Here is a 17,666-nt window from a genome sequence, read left to right as displayed (position 1 = left end):
TACCCCTGTTTCCCCCAGAACAGTGAAACTGAATATCAAGGATAAGGTAGAATAGTATATACTTAACTTAGATGGAGAAGAAAGGCTGCCAAAATGAGATCTGAAGCACTATTACAAATATTTCCATCATTACTGTACTTCAGAATGAATTATAACTGTAAGTTTTTTTTTACTTCCTCATTCATAAATTTGGTTATTCCTTATACCACTTCTCAGCTTTCATCACTCTTTATTGTACTTTTCTATGTAATGTTTACCTATTATAGAGCAACTTAAGAGAACTGTAAGACTGGGCATTTCATTTTGGTGTTGATAATAGAATATCTTTTAATAGTTCTGTAGTTGATGAGTAGAACCATGAACCAAAGTAACTTAAAGTCCTTGATGTTATTTATTACAGAGAACTATAATAGAAGTTCTCCCCCTAATGTTTCCATCATGTGATCATGTGTACAAAAAGTTTTCTTTGGTTATTAAAGCTAGTCTGTTTAGCTTACAGTAAGCATAAATAGCTAAGTTGTAAAAGTTACCTATGGTAATGCTAATTTCCCCATTTATCTATTAAAAGGCAGGTTGTTTTCTGATCTCATGAAATTTAGAAAAGCCATCCAAAGATATATTCTGAGATATATATTGCTGCCATTTATGTTTTCTCAAATTAATTTTATTTTACTATGACGAGAGTTATGAAAGTATTTTATTTTTATTATGATTAAGATTTTCAGAGTAGCATACTATATGAAAGAAATTAATGTTATTGCATATTTTTCTGACATGGGAAATCATATATTTTAAAAATGGTTTCAAATTCTGTTTTGCTTTCAGTTGTATTATCTTTCTCAAAAGTGGCTAGTGCTTGACCAGAAAAAAAGACACCAGCATAACTCAGTATATCTTTATTTACATAGGAAATGGCCATTTTCAAGATTGCAGCTCTCCAAAAAGTTGTAGATAATAGTGTCTGTTTGTCTGAACTAGAACTGGCTAATAAACAGTACAATGAACTGACTTCTAAGTACAGGGACATCTTGCAAAAAGATAATATGCTCGTTCAAAGAACAAGTAACTTGGAACACCTGGAAGTAAGTTTGTGTGATTCTTGAACCTTGTGATATTAGCCATTTTTCGTCAATGTCTTTGTGTTTGGGGGGATTTGGCAGATTTTAATTAAAGTTTGACTGCATTTATATAAATTTAACAGAGATATAATTATCCATATTATTCATTCAGTTTAGTTATAAATATTTTGTTCCCAAATATCAACACACACAGCATATTATCTATTTATAGTGGCAGAATGACTTCTGAATGATTATCTAGATCATTCTCCTTAGGTCACTTGCATGATTTAGCTGAATCAAACCTCTTTCAACCAGACATCTAAGAGAAAAAGGATCATGAAACTGGTAGAATATTGTAATCAAAAGAGGGAAGCACCCATTAAGTGCCCATCCCTTTCTCTTACCCCTGTACCCAGAGCAAGCTATTATTCCATGGTCCCTGGCTTTTGTTCCTTGGAATGAATGTAGACAACAGTGCCTGAAATATTAAGGGCTCTTCCTGGACCATGGATGCACTCTGTAAATTCTCATCATTTTTTGTTGTAGAAATACAAAAACCTAGAGTAGAATATCATAAGTTATAATCTGTGAATATGGACCAGACCCTTTACAGTTCTCTTGCAGCCACTTGAGCTCCATACCTCTTACTGAGGACAGAACAAGCTCCTGATTTGTTCGTCTTCCTCATCAGAAATAGAGGCTTCTGGATTTTGGATAATTCTTATCTAAAACCCTCTCACAGAAGTAGCATAAAATCTAATTCTATTAGCTCAAAAGCTTTTGCTGGCTCAGAGAGACACATTCAGTAAATGAAATCCTTGTTCTGAGTAGCTTTCAGGACTCCTACTAAATTTTGAGTCATGTTTATCAATATTATTTAGAAGTAATCATAATCAGTTTCATTTCTGCTGCTTTTGCCAAAGAGAGGTGATTACATTACTTTTTATAGAAAATTATGCCTATTTAGGTGTAGTGATAATTTATTTTTTTCCATTCTCCATGTCCTCTGTCCTATCCTCTCCAGCATGAGAAAGTCCTAAGCAAGAGACGTCTTGTAGATAACGTATCAATGAGTGATTTTTAACGTTATCATTTTCCCAAAGAATATTTTTCATCTTTCCTCAAGATTTTTTTTTTTTTTTTTTGAGATGGAGTTTCACTCTGTCACCCAGGCTGAGTGCAGTAGCCTGATCTCGGCTTACTGCATCCTCTGCCTCCTAGATTCAAGCAATTCTCCTGCCTCAGCCTTCGAGTAGCTGGGATTACAGGCATGCCCCACCATGCTCAGCTAATTTTTGTATTTTTAGTAGAAACGGGGTTTCACCATGTTGACCAGGATGGTCTCGAACTCCTGACCTCAGGTGATCTGCCCACCTCCCTCCTAAAGTGCTGGGTTTACAGATGTGAGCCACCGCACCTGGCCCCAGTTATAATTCTGAATATCTCATACCTATCCCTATTGGTGATGTCTTAGTTTTATTTTTTATTATCTTTATTGTGGTAGCTATTATTCATGTCTCTATTTCCAGTCTTATATCCTCCTTACTGCCACAAGAATGGTCATTCTAGACATGAATCCTACCCTGTGACTCCCATTTGACTCCTTGGCTTAAAAACTGTCAAAAGCTACCAGTCACCTGAAAGGTAAAAGTCAAGTCCCGTACTTACTCATGTCATCTAGAGCAAGAGATGAACTATCTGAGTTTTCTGAGCACAGTGTTCTTATGTATGTTCTTGTGTACATGCTCTTTTCTTTATGTAGGGAACCATTTCTCTCTTCCAGTTGTTTTGCTCAGTGAATTTCTATTCCTGTTTCAAAACTTTGTTAAGGCATTACCTTTTTTTTTCTTAAGCATCCTTTTTTTAGTGGAACAAAGTCAGTCTTGTCTACACTAGTTCTGCATCTTATACATAGGTTTTGTACATAGTACAATGTGTTTACGTATCTGTCTCCCTTAATGGAATATAAGCCTTTTGATATAATGAACTATTTAATTTGTTTCTGTGTGTTGAGTATCTCCTGTTTGGCACAAAGGTCGAGCTAATACGTGAGAGTGATTAGTGGTGGAGAACCACAGTGCACATGTTGTCAAATATGGTGCTTAGGTAATCGTTGTTGCTTTTTGAGAGGTAAAGGTTTATGAGACTAGAGGTGATGAAAATCAGATTTCATATGTGAAGAATAGAATAGATAATAAGGAAATACAAAAACTGGATGGGTAAGAAAGCAAAAGAAAAACTGGAAATTTGATAGTAGAAGAAAAAAGAAACAGATGTAGACTGAGGTAGAGTCAAGAAGAGGATTCTTTTTTTGTGTGTTTGTTTTTTGAAACAGAGCCTCACTACATTGCCCAGGCTGGAGTACAGTGGTGTGATCTTGGCTCACTGCAACCTCTGCCTCTGAGGTTCAAGCGATTCTTCTGCCTCAGTCTCCTGAGTAGCTGGAATTACAGGTGCCCACCAGCATGGCCGGCTAATTTAGTAGAGACAGAGTTTCGCCATGTTGGCCAGGCTGGTCTCAAAATTTGGATCTCAGGTAATCCGCCAGCCTCAACCTCCCAAAGTGCTGGGACTACAGACACGAGCCACCGGGCCCAGCCTTTTTTTTTTTTTTTTTTTTTTAAATAAAGGAGACCAATGAAGTTTGAGGGAGGAGGGAAAGAAAATTTAGAGTTTTTACTTTAAATTTAGATATTTTACTATTTCCCTTATTATTTACTATTAAAATTTAGATATTTTACTATTTCCCTTATTACCACTTTCATCTCTTATCTCTTATCAAGATAAGAGATGAAAGTGGTAATAAGGGAAATAGTAAAATATCGGGGTAGGTGGGAGAAAAAGATTTGTAACAAACAATAGGATTATCCTGTGAAAAAGGATGAAAGGAAGAAAAAAAATAGATAGAAAGATATTTAAAACACCCTCAGCCTCCTTTTTTCCCTCCTGTGTATTCATAGCATATAAAACTGTAATTATGCTCTTCACTTAAAAAATATATTATTGTTACCTTATCCTGCTTATTTAATCATAACATGTTCTCTTTTTTGTCTAATTACCCTGTTTGTATTATTCTTCATAACACTTAATACCTGACATTCTATTATATATTGGCTTATTTTCCAGGTACTCCACTCAAATATAAGTTCTAGGATATAATTTATTTATCATTGAAATCCATTTCTTAGAGTACCTGGCATGTGGTAAATAGGCATTCTGTTTTTTCAAAGAAAAAATAAAGGAACTTAAGATATATATATTTATGTTATGTCTCCAGCCTTTTTCCTCACAGCTGTATTCTATTGTACAGAATTACCTACTTTACAATTCCTATGTTTCAAGGGGATCTCACATTTAACATATCCACAATGAACTCCTGATTACTGTTTCTCTCCTAGTCATTCTTATTTCAATAGATGTTCAGTTACCTAACCAGCTAGTCAAGGCAGACACTTCAGAGTTATTCTGTAGTCATCCTTTTTCCCTACCATTTTTGTTTTCCAAATGTAGTTTATATGTGTCTTCTTCATCCTCACAGCTATAACCCTTGTCCAAACCAGCAACATCACACATCTGGACTTCCACAATGTCTTTTTGACTAGTTTCCCTGATTTCTCTATTGACCCCTTTATTCTCCACAGTGCAGCCAAAATGATTGTTTAGAACTTCCTCCTTAAAATCTGTTTTCTTTTATGCATTAAGTTAAATTCCAGTTCCTTGTCTTGGCATGCCATGCCCTGCTTGGTGTGGCCCCTGATGGTCTCTCCAACTTCATATTTTACTGCTATTGACTCTTATTTTTGCTTACTCTGCTTGGGTACTCCAATCCTCCAAATCTTTTCCTGCTCCAATCATTTCAATCATTTTCTCCTCTCAGATCTTACAGTACTCCAAACGCTTTCTTCCTTTGGAGCATCTGGGTTTATAATAAATACTTCGTACCTCACAGTTCAGCTTAAATACCATTTCTTTGGTGGTTAAGACATCCTTCAACCACTCTATCTAAATATGTTCCCTTCTATTGTTCACTGGCTCAGTACCCTGTTTTTATTTTCTTTCTAAATGTCAACTTTTTTTTTTTTTTTTTGAGTCAGGGTCTCACTCTGTTGCCTAGGTTGGAGTGCAGTTGCACAGTCGTAGCTCACTGCAGCCTTGCTCTCCTGGGATCAAGTAATTCTCCCACCTCAGCCTCTCAAATAGCTGGAATTACAGGCATGCACCACCATGCTCAGCTAAATTTTTGTATTTTTTTGTAGAGATGAGGTCTCACTTTGTTGCCCAGGCTGGTCTCAAACTCTTGGACTCTAGTGATTCTCCCACCTCAGCCTCCCAAAGTGCTGGGATTACAGGTGTGAGCCACTGCACCTGCTGATATTCACCTCTTTTTTTTTGAGATGGAGTCTTGCTGTGTTTCCCAGGCTAGAGCACAGTGGCGTAATCTTGGGTAACTGCAACCTCCACCTCCCAAGTTCAAGCGATTCTTCTGCCTCAGCCTCCTGAGTAGCTGGGATCTACTAGTAACGTGCCATCACGACTGGCCAATTTTTATATTTTTAGCGCTATGTTTAGTACTGTGTTGGCCAGGCTTGTCTCGAACTCCTGACCTCAAATGATCCACCCACCTCATCCTCCCAAAGTGCTGGGATTACAGGTGTGAGTCACCGTGATTGGCCAATATTGACATTTTTAATAGGCTTTTTGTTTGTTGCTTATTATCTGCTGCGTTCCACACTGGCAAAATCCTGCCACCCACCCATACACATAGGCACTGAATGGGCAGAACTCTGAAGGCCAGAATTTTGTATTTCTTTTCACTATAAATATCGTCATCTGTCACTGATGACACACTAGGATGCTCAGCAACTGTGTGCATGAAGGAAGTAAGCACTAGTTTGGGAAGGGTGCAAAACTCTTGAGTATTCCAGCTTGGCCAAAATGAATTTACAGCTTTTGTAGCAGAAGCTAATACTCAGAAATTGAGGGCCCTGTATAGGATAACACAGGATTTGGATGATTATTTTAAAATAATATTTTACATTTTTTTATATATATATATGTACACATATGTAATAGTCTGTTCTCATGCTGCTATGAAGAAATATCTGAGACTGGGTAATTTATAAAGGAAAGAGATTTAATTGGCTCACAGTTCCACAGAGCTGGGGAGGCCCCAGAAAACTTACAGTCATGGCAGAAAGGGAAGCAAACACATTTTTCTTCACATGGTGGCCAGAAGGAGAAGAATGTGAGCCAAGCGAAGGGGAAAACCCCTTATAAAACCATCAGACCTCGTGAGAACTTACTATTATGAGAATAGCATGGGGGAAACCACCCCCACGATTCAATACCTCTCACCAAGTCCCTCCCATGACATAGGAGGATTATGGGAACTACGATTCAAGATGAGATTTGGGTAGGGACACAGCCAAACTATATCAGTATGTATATGTATACCTGTATTATACATATATGTATGTGTTTGCATGCATACATGTATTATATATGGAGGAAATTCTAATTTTGTAAAAAACTGGATTGTGAGTTTTAAGGAGATGTTATATAAAGTTAAGACAATGTCATTTTGTGGTATTGGTCTGAATTACAATGTAGTTTCTTAGTGATGTTTTTCCTCTATTCAGTGTGAAAATGCCTCCTTAAAAGAACAAGTGGAGTCTATAAATAAAGAACTGGAGATTACCAAGGAAAAACTTCACACTATTGAACAAGCCTGGGAACAAGAAACTAGATTAGGTAAGTCTTATGACTCTGATAATACTAAATGATTAACAACTAATAATGAATATTTCTTATTTAAAGTTCCTTTTTTATACTAGATTAAAAGAAAGTATTTTGACTAAAAAAAGAACTTTCTGCCTAATAGTTTAACTTAGGTAGATGAATAATCCTTTACTTAACCCCACCTAAGTTTAGTTTTCAGTCCTTAAGTTAGATTTCTTTCTAATGAAATCATGTGTGTTAAAAATTTATGACTAAGCTATTAACTATTTTGAACCATTTAACAATTAAAACTGATGATATTTTAATAATAGTATTATGAGTTTTTTCACTGAGTACAAGTTATATTAGTTGTATATCATTTGATATTTTTAAATTAAAAGATACCAGGAAACAGCAAAGAAAATTTGAAAAGAAGTTATATTTCTCATAGTTTTACTACTGTATTACTGTATTTTTTGCATCTATATGTTTACATATTTTATATGTTTTAAATTATTATAAACATTGTTCTATACTGTATTTAGATAGTAGTATCAAAAATATTTTTGTGGCTGGGCGCAGTGGCTCACACCTATAATCCCAGCACTTTGGGAGGCTAAGGAGAGCAGATGACCTGAGGTCAGGAATTCGAGACCAGCCTGGCCAACATGGCAAAACCCTATCTCTACTAAAAGTACAAAAATTAGCCAGGCATGGTGGCAGGTTCCTGTAATCCCAGCTACTTAGGAGGCTGAGGCAGGAGAATTGCTTGAACCCAGGAGTCGGAGGTTGCAATGAGCCGAGATCGCGCCACAACATTCCAGCCTGGGTGATAAGAGCGAGACTCCGTCTCAAAAATAAATAAATAATAAAAATGAAAAATTGTTTTATTCATCATACTTGTAATCATACTTGTAAATAGTTATGCAATATCCTACTGTGTTTGAGTAATTAAATCACTAGCTTTCTATATCTTTGCTATTATAGTGCCACAGTGAACATTTTCATGTATATCTAACAGAGATATTACGGTCTCAAAAGGTATTGAAATCTTTGTGGCTCTCGTTAGAGTTTTCCATATTAATTTTTCAAATAGTTATCCTAGTTTGTAAGATTTTCATAATGTTATCTCATATATTGTGCTTCATTATTTTCAAATAAATTTGCTGCTTTTGATAATGTATTTTCGTTTATTTGTTTCCTAGACCTTAGAGCTATTCAAGGTTTTTATTACTAAATAGAGCTGTTCTCTTAAATTGGTAGTGACATACTTGGTTTAGAGCAGCCTAACATTGGGAAATCTTAGATAAGCTACTTTTAGAAATGTAATTTTTAGCTCAATAAGAGATTAAATATGAATTGACTTTTGTGTACTATTTACTTGGAAGAAGACACCATTTAAATGAAGACATAAGAGAGTATCGCATACAATTTTAGTAGGTTCTTTGTATTTTATCATCTTTATTTTTAATAAATGCTGAATTCCCTACAGAAATTCTTTAATGTTTATGTATCTTAATCTCTTCCATATATGGATTTATATCACCGAAGTTTTAAGAGTGTTTCCCTATTCCCTGTTGACCTTATATCTTAGTTTAAAAATGTCACATCATTAGCTTTTTTTCATCTAGGAATTTGTTAGTGTTGAGCTGTTGTGCTTTATCCTCTCTTTAAGAATGCTCCAAACCCAAGAACATATAAGATGACTAATCTGCTTCAGCCCTTGCGATGTGCTTTTCTCTTCTTATCAGAGTTTAGCACAATACAGAATGGAGGAGGACTCCTTTATATATTGGTATTTATTGCAATACTTTTCTATATGGTGCCTGAGGTTACTTGAGTCTTTATTCCATAATGAACTGATTTACTAATGCTTTTTAGCACCTGTTAGTGATCCATGATTGTTAGTTACTTGATTACTGCTTGCAACAGCTATTCTAAAATAATAAATTTAAAAGATAAATACAGAACATAATAAAGTACTTTTTAAAACTGAGATAGAGACCAATTTTTTCTTTCAGGAAATGTATATTACTTTGAGAAAACTCTATTATAAAACTTGAACTTATGAAGCTGGAAAAATAGGAGAGGGCATTATTGGTATTGTAAAAGACTGTTTACAAAGTGAGTTGCTGCTTAGCTCCTTTAAATAATTGGCCACCCTAAACACATCAGTTTTAAGTTGCTGAAAAGCAAAATACCAAATTTTGTTTTTTTCTGGACCGCGTTTACAAAGCAAAAGTATGTTTTCTTCCCCCTCCTCAAAAAATAACTAAGTAACTAATGACACTCCTATGCGATGCCTTTTTATGGTAAATTGAGGCTTTTAGTTCTCTTTCCATTTAGCCACAGACTTTTGTGTCCAAGGACAAGCTACATAACTACATATATAAGATTAAGGCATAACAACTAATAAAAGAATGTAAAATATTTGGTATTAGGTCTGTACAAAGACCAAATAATACTCATGATTAGACAAGATTATATTTTGTAGAATATATCCATCACATGGCTTCAGATTTTACTTTTCAGCTTGGCTCTATGAGACTTTAAAAATCAAGTCATTGCACTTACATTCACAAAGTCACTGCTTTACTGCACTGCTTCTCATACAGTTTATCTCCTTTCAGTAAAATGTTTACTTGCCATTTTTAAAATTTCTTATACGTGACACTTCTGCACTAAGTCCTTTATATTGTTAGTTCTACAATTCTGTGAGGAATAGGTTTTTTTTTTTTTTTTTAATCATTTGACTTATGAAGAACATTAAGTTCCACAGAGATTAAATGGTACAGTGGTATAGGCATCACACAGGCAGGAAGTAACAGAGCTAAGTTTAGAGTCCAGGTCTGATAGAATTCAGAAAGTTGATGTGCTTTCCATGGAACTATAATGCTTTCTTATATACAACATCTAAAATATCTGAGGTAATTTTAATATAAACAACATGAGATTGACTTAAGTATTATTGCATATAGGTAATGAATCTAGCATGGATAAGGCAAAGAAATCAATAACCAACAGTGACATTGTTTCCATTTCAAAAAAAATAACTATGCTGGAAATGAAGGAATTAAACGAAAGGCAGCGGGCTGAACATTGTCAAAAAATGTATGAACACTTACGGACTTCATTAAAGCAAATGGAGGAACGTAATTTTGAATTGGAAACCAAATTTGCTGAGGTTTGATATTATAAGTTTTATCATACAATTAGAGAAGTCTTGGTAGACATTGTATTATTGTTAAGAGGTTTGTTTGTATCTCTGAAATAGCTTATTAATATAGTGCCTATGTTTCGTGTAATAAATAAGTAAAAGATTTAAATCTGAATTATTTAAAATGAAAGCAGATATTTCTATAAGTTCTTGTTTCTCACCAATGTTATATTATTAGATTTAACATATGAAATGTTATTTACTAAACAATGGAATTGCCTTTCACCACCATCCCTTCATTTAACAAATATTTATTCATTGCCTATTACATGTCAGACCCTGTGTTAAGACTGGGAGTATAGCAAGAAACAAAATAGACAATAATCTCTACTTTCAGGGACTTTACATTCTAATTGGAGGTTTTATATATTTTTGGTGTGGTCTGAATCATTAAACTGCATGGCAGTAAATATAGTTTGCAAGTATTTAACAATTTATGATTAAACACAACTTTTACAGTGTTTGCTTACCTTGAGATTTAATATATTTTCAAAGCATTTATATCATTTTTGTTTTAACTGTGTCACTAAATCTATATAAGTAAGATTTTATTAACTCATTTGGAGTTATTTATAGATGGTATAATTAAAGTAAAATATAATGAGAAGATTGCATTCTAAGCAAAGTAAGAATATTGCAAGTTCAGATATTATTAATGAGTTGCCTAATAAAAATGACTTTTGATGGATTTGAATATAACCAGAGTCTCCATAATTTGTTTCTGATTCTTTCATCTTTTTACCCTCCTTCAGTCTGTTCTTAACACTTCACACTCAATATATGTGGACTAAGGCCAAGTAAAGCGAATTGCAGTACTTTAAAAGCTAAATTACAAAAAAACCTCACCAAAAATTGATGTATCTGAGCATTTTTTGTTACATTTCCTTAGCTTACCAAAATCAATTTGGATGCACAGAAGGTGGAACAGATGTTAAGAGATGAATTAGCTGGTAGTGTGAGCAAGGCAGTAAGTGATGCTGATAGGCAACGGATTCTAGAATTGGAGAAGAATGAAATGGAACTAAAAGTTGAAGTGTCAAAGTAAGTGCATGTAAACATTTTAGTCGTTTGACTAGATGTATTTTCTTTAATTTGTCTTTAAGAAACCCGATTGCAAGTATACAATTCTTAGTAGTAATTGATACTGATTTCTTTTTATAAGAACAGGATTAAGTAATAGTAAGATTAGTTTTAACAGGGTTAAATAACAGTATTGATGAGAATAATGTTGTTAAAAGAGGAAGTGACCTCTCTAGATTTACATTGTTTAGAGTTCAGGAATATTACTGTAGAAAGGTCCAGTTCCTCCACATATGGATTTTTTGGGGAAGGGGTGATGGAGGAGGAATGGTTATTTATTGTATTTAAACTTACGTTTCTTCATTTTAATAAGGAAGTAATAGTGCCTCTTCTACCTGTTTCATAAGGTTGCTGTAAGAATATAATTAAAAATTCAGATTTTGATTTAGTTTACATTTATCAGGCATCTACTATGTACTAGTCACTGTGCAAGGTATTAAACATATATTGACTTATACAATTGTACTTAACCTTGAGGTTATATTTTTGTTTTCAGTTTACATGAAGAAATATGCCGAGCTAGATTAGAACACAAAATATATATAAGGAATAAATACTGTGTGCTGGCCAGGCGTGGTGGCGTGCACCTGTAGCTGCAGCTGCTGGGGAGGCAGAGGCAGGAGAATCACTTGATCCCGGGAGGTGGAGGTTGCAGTGAGCCAAGATTGCACCACTGCACTCCAGTCTGGTGACAGAGCAAGACTCTGTCAAAAAAAAAAAAAAAAAAAAAAATGAGTGTGCCAGCTATATGCTGTATTTTCATTCTCTTTTGTAATTAGGTGATATTTCAATAGAAAAGTGTAAGGAGTACTTAGTTATCTCTCAAGCATAAATAGTAAAAATGTTTTATGGCCTACTTATAAAAATATAACCATTCCTTTGGAGCCTTGATAGTTCTCTTGGGAATATCAGTTTTTGACATCTTTTTCACTATGAAAGACCGTTTTTTGAAAAAATTGATCCTTTCTTCTCATGGACCTCTTTTGATAGAAACTAACTTATAATAGTTCATTTTAATCATATTTTGTTAATCATGAAACTAACAATGAGAGCCTCTGATCAGTATAAGGAAACCTACCTTATCTGTAACACTGAACTAAAATTATTCTAACCCAAAGCAAAGAAACTTTACATTTTGCTTTGCCTGTATTAGCTTATCACAGTATTCCTAAGGGAATTTGAAGAACTTATTGCCTTTAGGCTTTTTTTTTTTTTTGTAATTTTATTAAATGCATGTTTTGTTTCTTTTCACATTTATGATAACTTGTAGATTAAAACAAATCAAAACATACATTAATCCATCTAAGGATCTTAGAAATTTTACATTTCTGTGTTCTTAACTATGTGATGGTATTAGATAAATGTACTAAATACCTTATCCTAGCATATTCCAAATTATGACAATTAATGTTTTATGGGAAAAAGTGTGAGAACAGAAGTTCTTTGGCTATATACATTTGGAAAATGCTATATATAGTAAGTATGATTTGAGATAGCTATATATGATAAAACCTCTGAGAGTACTGAATATATGTTAGGAATATTCAAGGGGGAGGAGGAATGTTGGGAATGAAGTTTTTTTTTTTATATAGCAAACATGATAACCTCTCATGGAATTATGTTTCATGAAACAGTTTAGGAAATCTTGTTTTAGTATTTCACAAAAGAAGAGATAGATGCTGAAAATGAATGACTTTTTGGAAATCAAAAATTTTCTAGACCTTTTTGGGTCTAGAAATTTTGAATTTTGGCATTTATTTAGAAAGTGTACTTAATTGTTCCTGAAGTACCTTATCATTTCCTAGACTGAGAGAGATTTCTGATATTGCCAGAAGGCAAGTTGAAATTCTGAATGCACAACAACAATCTAGGGAAAAGGAAGTAGAGTCCCTCAGAATGCAACTGCTAGACTATCAGGTATGTGCAATATTGGCTCTTCTATATAGAATCCACTTTTTTCCTAAATTTACATTAGATGTTGGGAGCGATATGTTACACTTTTTGTGTACTTTGAGATAGGGTCTCATTCTGTCACCCAGGGTGGAATGCAGTGGCACATTCAAGGCTCACTGCAGCCTTCACCACCCGGGCTCAGGTGATCCTCCCACCTCAGCCTCTTGGACAGCTGGGAGTAGAGGCACGTGCCACCATACCTGACTAATTTTTTTTTGCATTTTTTGTAGAGACAGGGTTTCACTATGTTGCCTAGGATAGTCTCGATCTCCTAGACTGAAAAGATCTACCCACCTTGGCTTCCCAAAATACTGGGATTACAGGTGTGGGCCATCATGCTGGGCCAGTGTTACATTTTTAATCAAAAGATATAGCAACCAGAGGCTGTTATTCTTGTTAGTTGTAACCTGATTAGAAAACTCTGTAATTTGAAATATTGTTCAGTAATCCAGTACCGCATTTAAATGCCTATAGATGAATTACGCTGCTGATCAAAATTAGGATGCTGAGAAAGAGTACGAGGAAGTTATTAGTACATCTTTAATAACAATATTTTCTCTTGTATTTATATGTAACTTTTCACGTATTCTTACATTATGTATGTTGGGAATTATAAAAATGTATACTTTGTCTGAATCAGTATTATTATTTGCAATGGAAGTTAAAAAAACAGTAGCAGCCAGGCACGGTGGCTCACACCTGTAATCCCAGCACTCTGGGAGGCCGAGTCAGGCAGATCACGAGGTCAGGAGTTTGAGACCAGCCTGACCAATATGGTGAAACCCCGTCCCTACTAAAAATATAAAAATACAAAAATTCGCCAGGCATGGTGGCACATGCCTGTAATCTCAGCTGCCCAGGAGGCTGAGGCAGGAGAATTGCTTGAACCCGAGAGGCGGAAGTTGCAGTGAGCCAAAATCGCGCCATTGCACTCCAGTCTGGGTGACAGAACGAGACTCCGTCTCAAAAAAAAAAAAAAAAAACCCAGTAACATACCCACTGTTATTCAGTTACATTTGGATTTTAAGTTTGTTTGAGTCTAGGTTTTTTCTTTTACAATTCTTTGGTAATTATTTGTATTAAAGCAAAGTTACATTTTTGTAGATCTCATGTGCCACTGTGTTAAAAATTTATTTAGTAAATTGTGATTTTTAAATCTGTGATAACCTTCATTGGAAAAATTTGAAACTTACTACAAATATATATTTTTTTAAATATTAGGCACAGTCTGATGAAAAGGCATTGATTGCCAAGTTGCACCAACATAATGTCTCTCTTCAACTTAGTGAGGCTACTGCTCTTGGTAAGTTGGAGTCAATTACATCTAAACTACAGAAGATGGAGGCCTACAATTTGCGCTTAGAGCAGAAACTTGATGAAAAAGAACAGGCTCTCTATTATGCTCGTTTGGAGGGGAGAAACAGAGCAAAACATCTGCGCCAGACAATTCAGTCTCTGCGACGACAGTTTAGTGGAGCTTTACCCTTGGCCCAACAGGAAAAGTTCTCTAAAACAATGATTCAGCTACAAAATGACAAACTTAAGATAATGCAAGAAATGAAAAATTCTCAACAAGAACATAGAAATATGGAGAACAAAACATTGGAGATGGAACTGAAATTAAAGGGCCTGGAAGAGTTAATAAGCACTTTAAAGGATACTAAAGGAGCCCAAAAGGTAAACATTTAAACTTGATTTTTTTTTTTTTTTAAGAGACAGGGTCTTGATCTGTTTCCCAGGCTGGAGTGTAGTGTTGCAAACATAGCTGGAACTCCTGGGCTCAACTGATTCTCCAGCCTCAGCCTCCTGAGTAGTTGCAGCTGGGAGTACAGGGCACCACACCATACCTACCTAATTTTTAAAAAAATTAAAATTTTTTTTGTAGAGACAGGGTCTCACTTTGTCACCCAGGCTGGCCTCGAACTCCTGGCTTCAAGTAATCCTCCTGCTTTGGTCTCTCAAAGTGCTGAGATTACAGTCATGAGCCACTGTGCCCAGCCAATTTTAAATTCATTATCTTCAAAGAGTTACATGATAATTTCTTAATATGTGCCTATATGAAAAATGCATAAGATACAATTAAATTCCAATTATGATTCATTAATTTAGATTTTACAACTTAGCAGTGTTGGCTGTTTGAATGTCTATTATTTGTAAAAATAAAATTAGGCTTTTCTAACCAAAGATTTTAGTGGGAATGTTCAGATTGTATAATAGCAAAGAATTTTAAATACTGTAGACAAATTTCTATTAATTAAACACTAATTATTCTTAAACATTGTAGTAGTTATCAGTTGATTTCTACTGTTCATAATTATCTTTGATCTACAATTAGTGAGCCCACATTTATTTTTAATATGGTTTTATCTTCATTTAGAAAAAATTAAATGAAAAGTAATTATCTTTCAACTACATCCTATTCGCTAGGCTAGAAACATTTAGGATTTCTGTTTTTGAAAGTGATATCAAAGTTTCAATGACCTGCTTATAGTCAGTGTTCAATAAACATATAACAGAAGAAAGTGAATATTAGTGATATCCATTCCAACATAATTTGAAGATTTTTATTGTAAAATCCCACATATTTGTAGAAATGTCTATGGAAATCCTAAATAAAATTTTGTCAGGTAGCTTGAGAAAAGATAACATTGTGTCTTATTTTATTTTAGAATGCCCATTACTTTCAATTAAAATCATTATCATCAATGGAGGAATGTTATTTGTTGACATAGCATTTACATTTGTATATATAAATTGTAAATCTTAGGTAATCAACTGGCATATGAAAATAGAAGAACTTCGTCTTCAAGAACTTAAACTAAATCGAGAATTAGTCAAGGATAAAGAAGAAATAAAATACTTGAATAATATAATTTCTGAATATGAACGTACAATCAGCAGTCTTGAAGAAGAAATTGTGCAACAGAACAAGGTTTTATTTTATATTTATTTTGTTTTTTTCCTAAGATTTTAAGCAAGAATATTGCACTAGTGACTATGTTATTCTTCTAATTAAGTGCACTTTCCATTACTAATTGATTATGTAATAATTTGTTTTTTATTTTCTAAACTATTCTAAAAATTCATATTTATTTAGTTTTTATAACAGTAGTCTTAATCTTAAAAAGAGCAATACATAAGCAACATCATTTGGTAAGTTAATTTTTATTTTGGTATTGGTTATTTGACTTTTCACAGTTCCACGTTTCTACTGGCTCTCACTGATAAAGAAAGAAGGCAGCTTGTTATAGAATAAAGTATATGCTTCAGAGACAGATGAAATTCATCAAACATACGACTGTCTCAGAGATTGTTCCCTCTGCTTAAATTGTTCTTAGCCTAGATACCTTTGGTATTTACACTTTCAGTGCCCGCAAGTCTTGGCTTAAATGTCTTACCTTATCAGTGTGTCCTTCACCAGCCACCTAATATACAACAGTAAATCCTACTATCAAGATTCCCTTGAGATTAATTAACTTAATTTTTCTCCATAGCGCTTGTAACCTTCTGACATATTACCTACTTACATTTTTATTGTTGACTGTCTTTCCTTCACCAGAATGTAAGTTCCATGGTGACAGGAATTTGGTTTTGTTTACTACTATATTTGCACTGCCTAGAATGATGCTTGGCACATGATATATATCATTAAATATCTTTTGCATAGCTGGATGCATGGATGGATGGATGGATGGATGGATGGATGGATGGATGGATGGAGAGATTGAAATCCTTACTTCACATCTGCCTTTCTCTGTGATCTTACACAAGTTACTTCACCTCTCTGAGTTTGTATTTTTTTCCACAAAAGGAAAATAATTACAGTTTCTTCAATGTGTTGTGAGGATTACATAAGAAAATATATATAAAATGCCTGTTATGTGCCTGATGTCTTTGTATATATGTCTGACATAAATTGTCTTTCTTTTTAGTTTCATGAAGAAAGACAACTGGCCTGGGATCAAAGAGAAGTTGACCTGGAACGTCAACTAGACATTTTTGACCGTCAGCAAAATGAAATACTAAATGCGGCACAAAAGGTATGAATGATGAATCTTGTTTGCTACTCTGTAGCATAGACTAGAGGCTGTCTCTTATACACATCTAGATGTGTATAAGAGACAGGGTCTCACTTTGTCACCCAGGCTGGCCTCGAACTCCTGGCTTCAAGTAATCCTCCTGCTTTGGTCTCTCAAAGTGCTGAGATTACAGTCATGAGCCACTGTGCCCAGCCAATTTTAAATTCATTATCTTCAAAGAGTTACATGATAATTTCTTAATATGTGCCTATATGAAAAATGCATAAGATACAATTAAATTCCAATTATGATTCATTAATTTAGATTTTACAACTTAGCAGTGTTGGCTGTTTGAATGTCTATTATTTGTAAAAATAAAATTAGGCTTTTCTAACCAAAGATTTTAGTGGGAATGTTCAGATTGTATAATAGCAAAGAATTTTAAATACTGTAGACAAATTTCTATTAATTAAACACTAATTATTCTTAAACATTGTAGTAGTTATCAGTTGATTTCTACTGTTCATAATTATCTTTGATCTACAATTAGTGAGCCCACATTTATTTTTAATATGGTTTTATCTTCATTTAGAAAAAATTAAATGAAAAGTAATTATC

General features: G+C 34.2%; 1 protein-coding gene across 1 annotated transcript in view; it reads left to right on the top strand.

The window, feature by feature from the left end:
* CEP290 (centrosomal protein 290kDa) overlaps positions 1–17,666 on the top strand; it is a 96,218-nt gene that overhangs the window by 38,679 nt on the left and 39,873 nt on the right. Inside the window, 8 exon segments of the mRNA XM_011965445.1 lie at positions 909–1,082; positions 6,701–6,812; positions 9,758–9,963; positions 10,886–11,037; positions 12,882–12,993; positions 14,251–14,706; positions 15,797–15,961; positions 16,962–17,069. Coding sequence (XP_011820835.1) covers positions 909–1,082; positions 6,701–6,812; positions 9,758–9,963; positions 10,886–11,037; positions 12,882–12,993; positions 14,251–14,706; positions 15,797–15,961; positions 16,962–17,069 — 1,485 coding nt within the window.

This window comes from Mandrillus leucophaeus, unplaced genomic scaffold (genome assembly GCF_000951045.1).
Source record: "Mandrillus leucophaeus isolate KB7577 unplaced genomic scaffold, Mleu.le_1.0 Scaffold726, whole genome shotgun sequence".
Classification (NCBI taxonomy): domain Eukaryota; kingdom Metazoa; phylum Chordata; class Mammalia; order Primates; family Cercopithecidae; genus Mandrillus; species Mandrillus leucophaeus.
The sequence above is the reverse complement of the archived record's forward strand: the minus strand, read 5'-3'. Positions and strand labels throughout refer to the sequence as shown.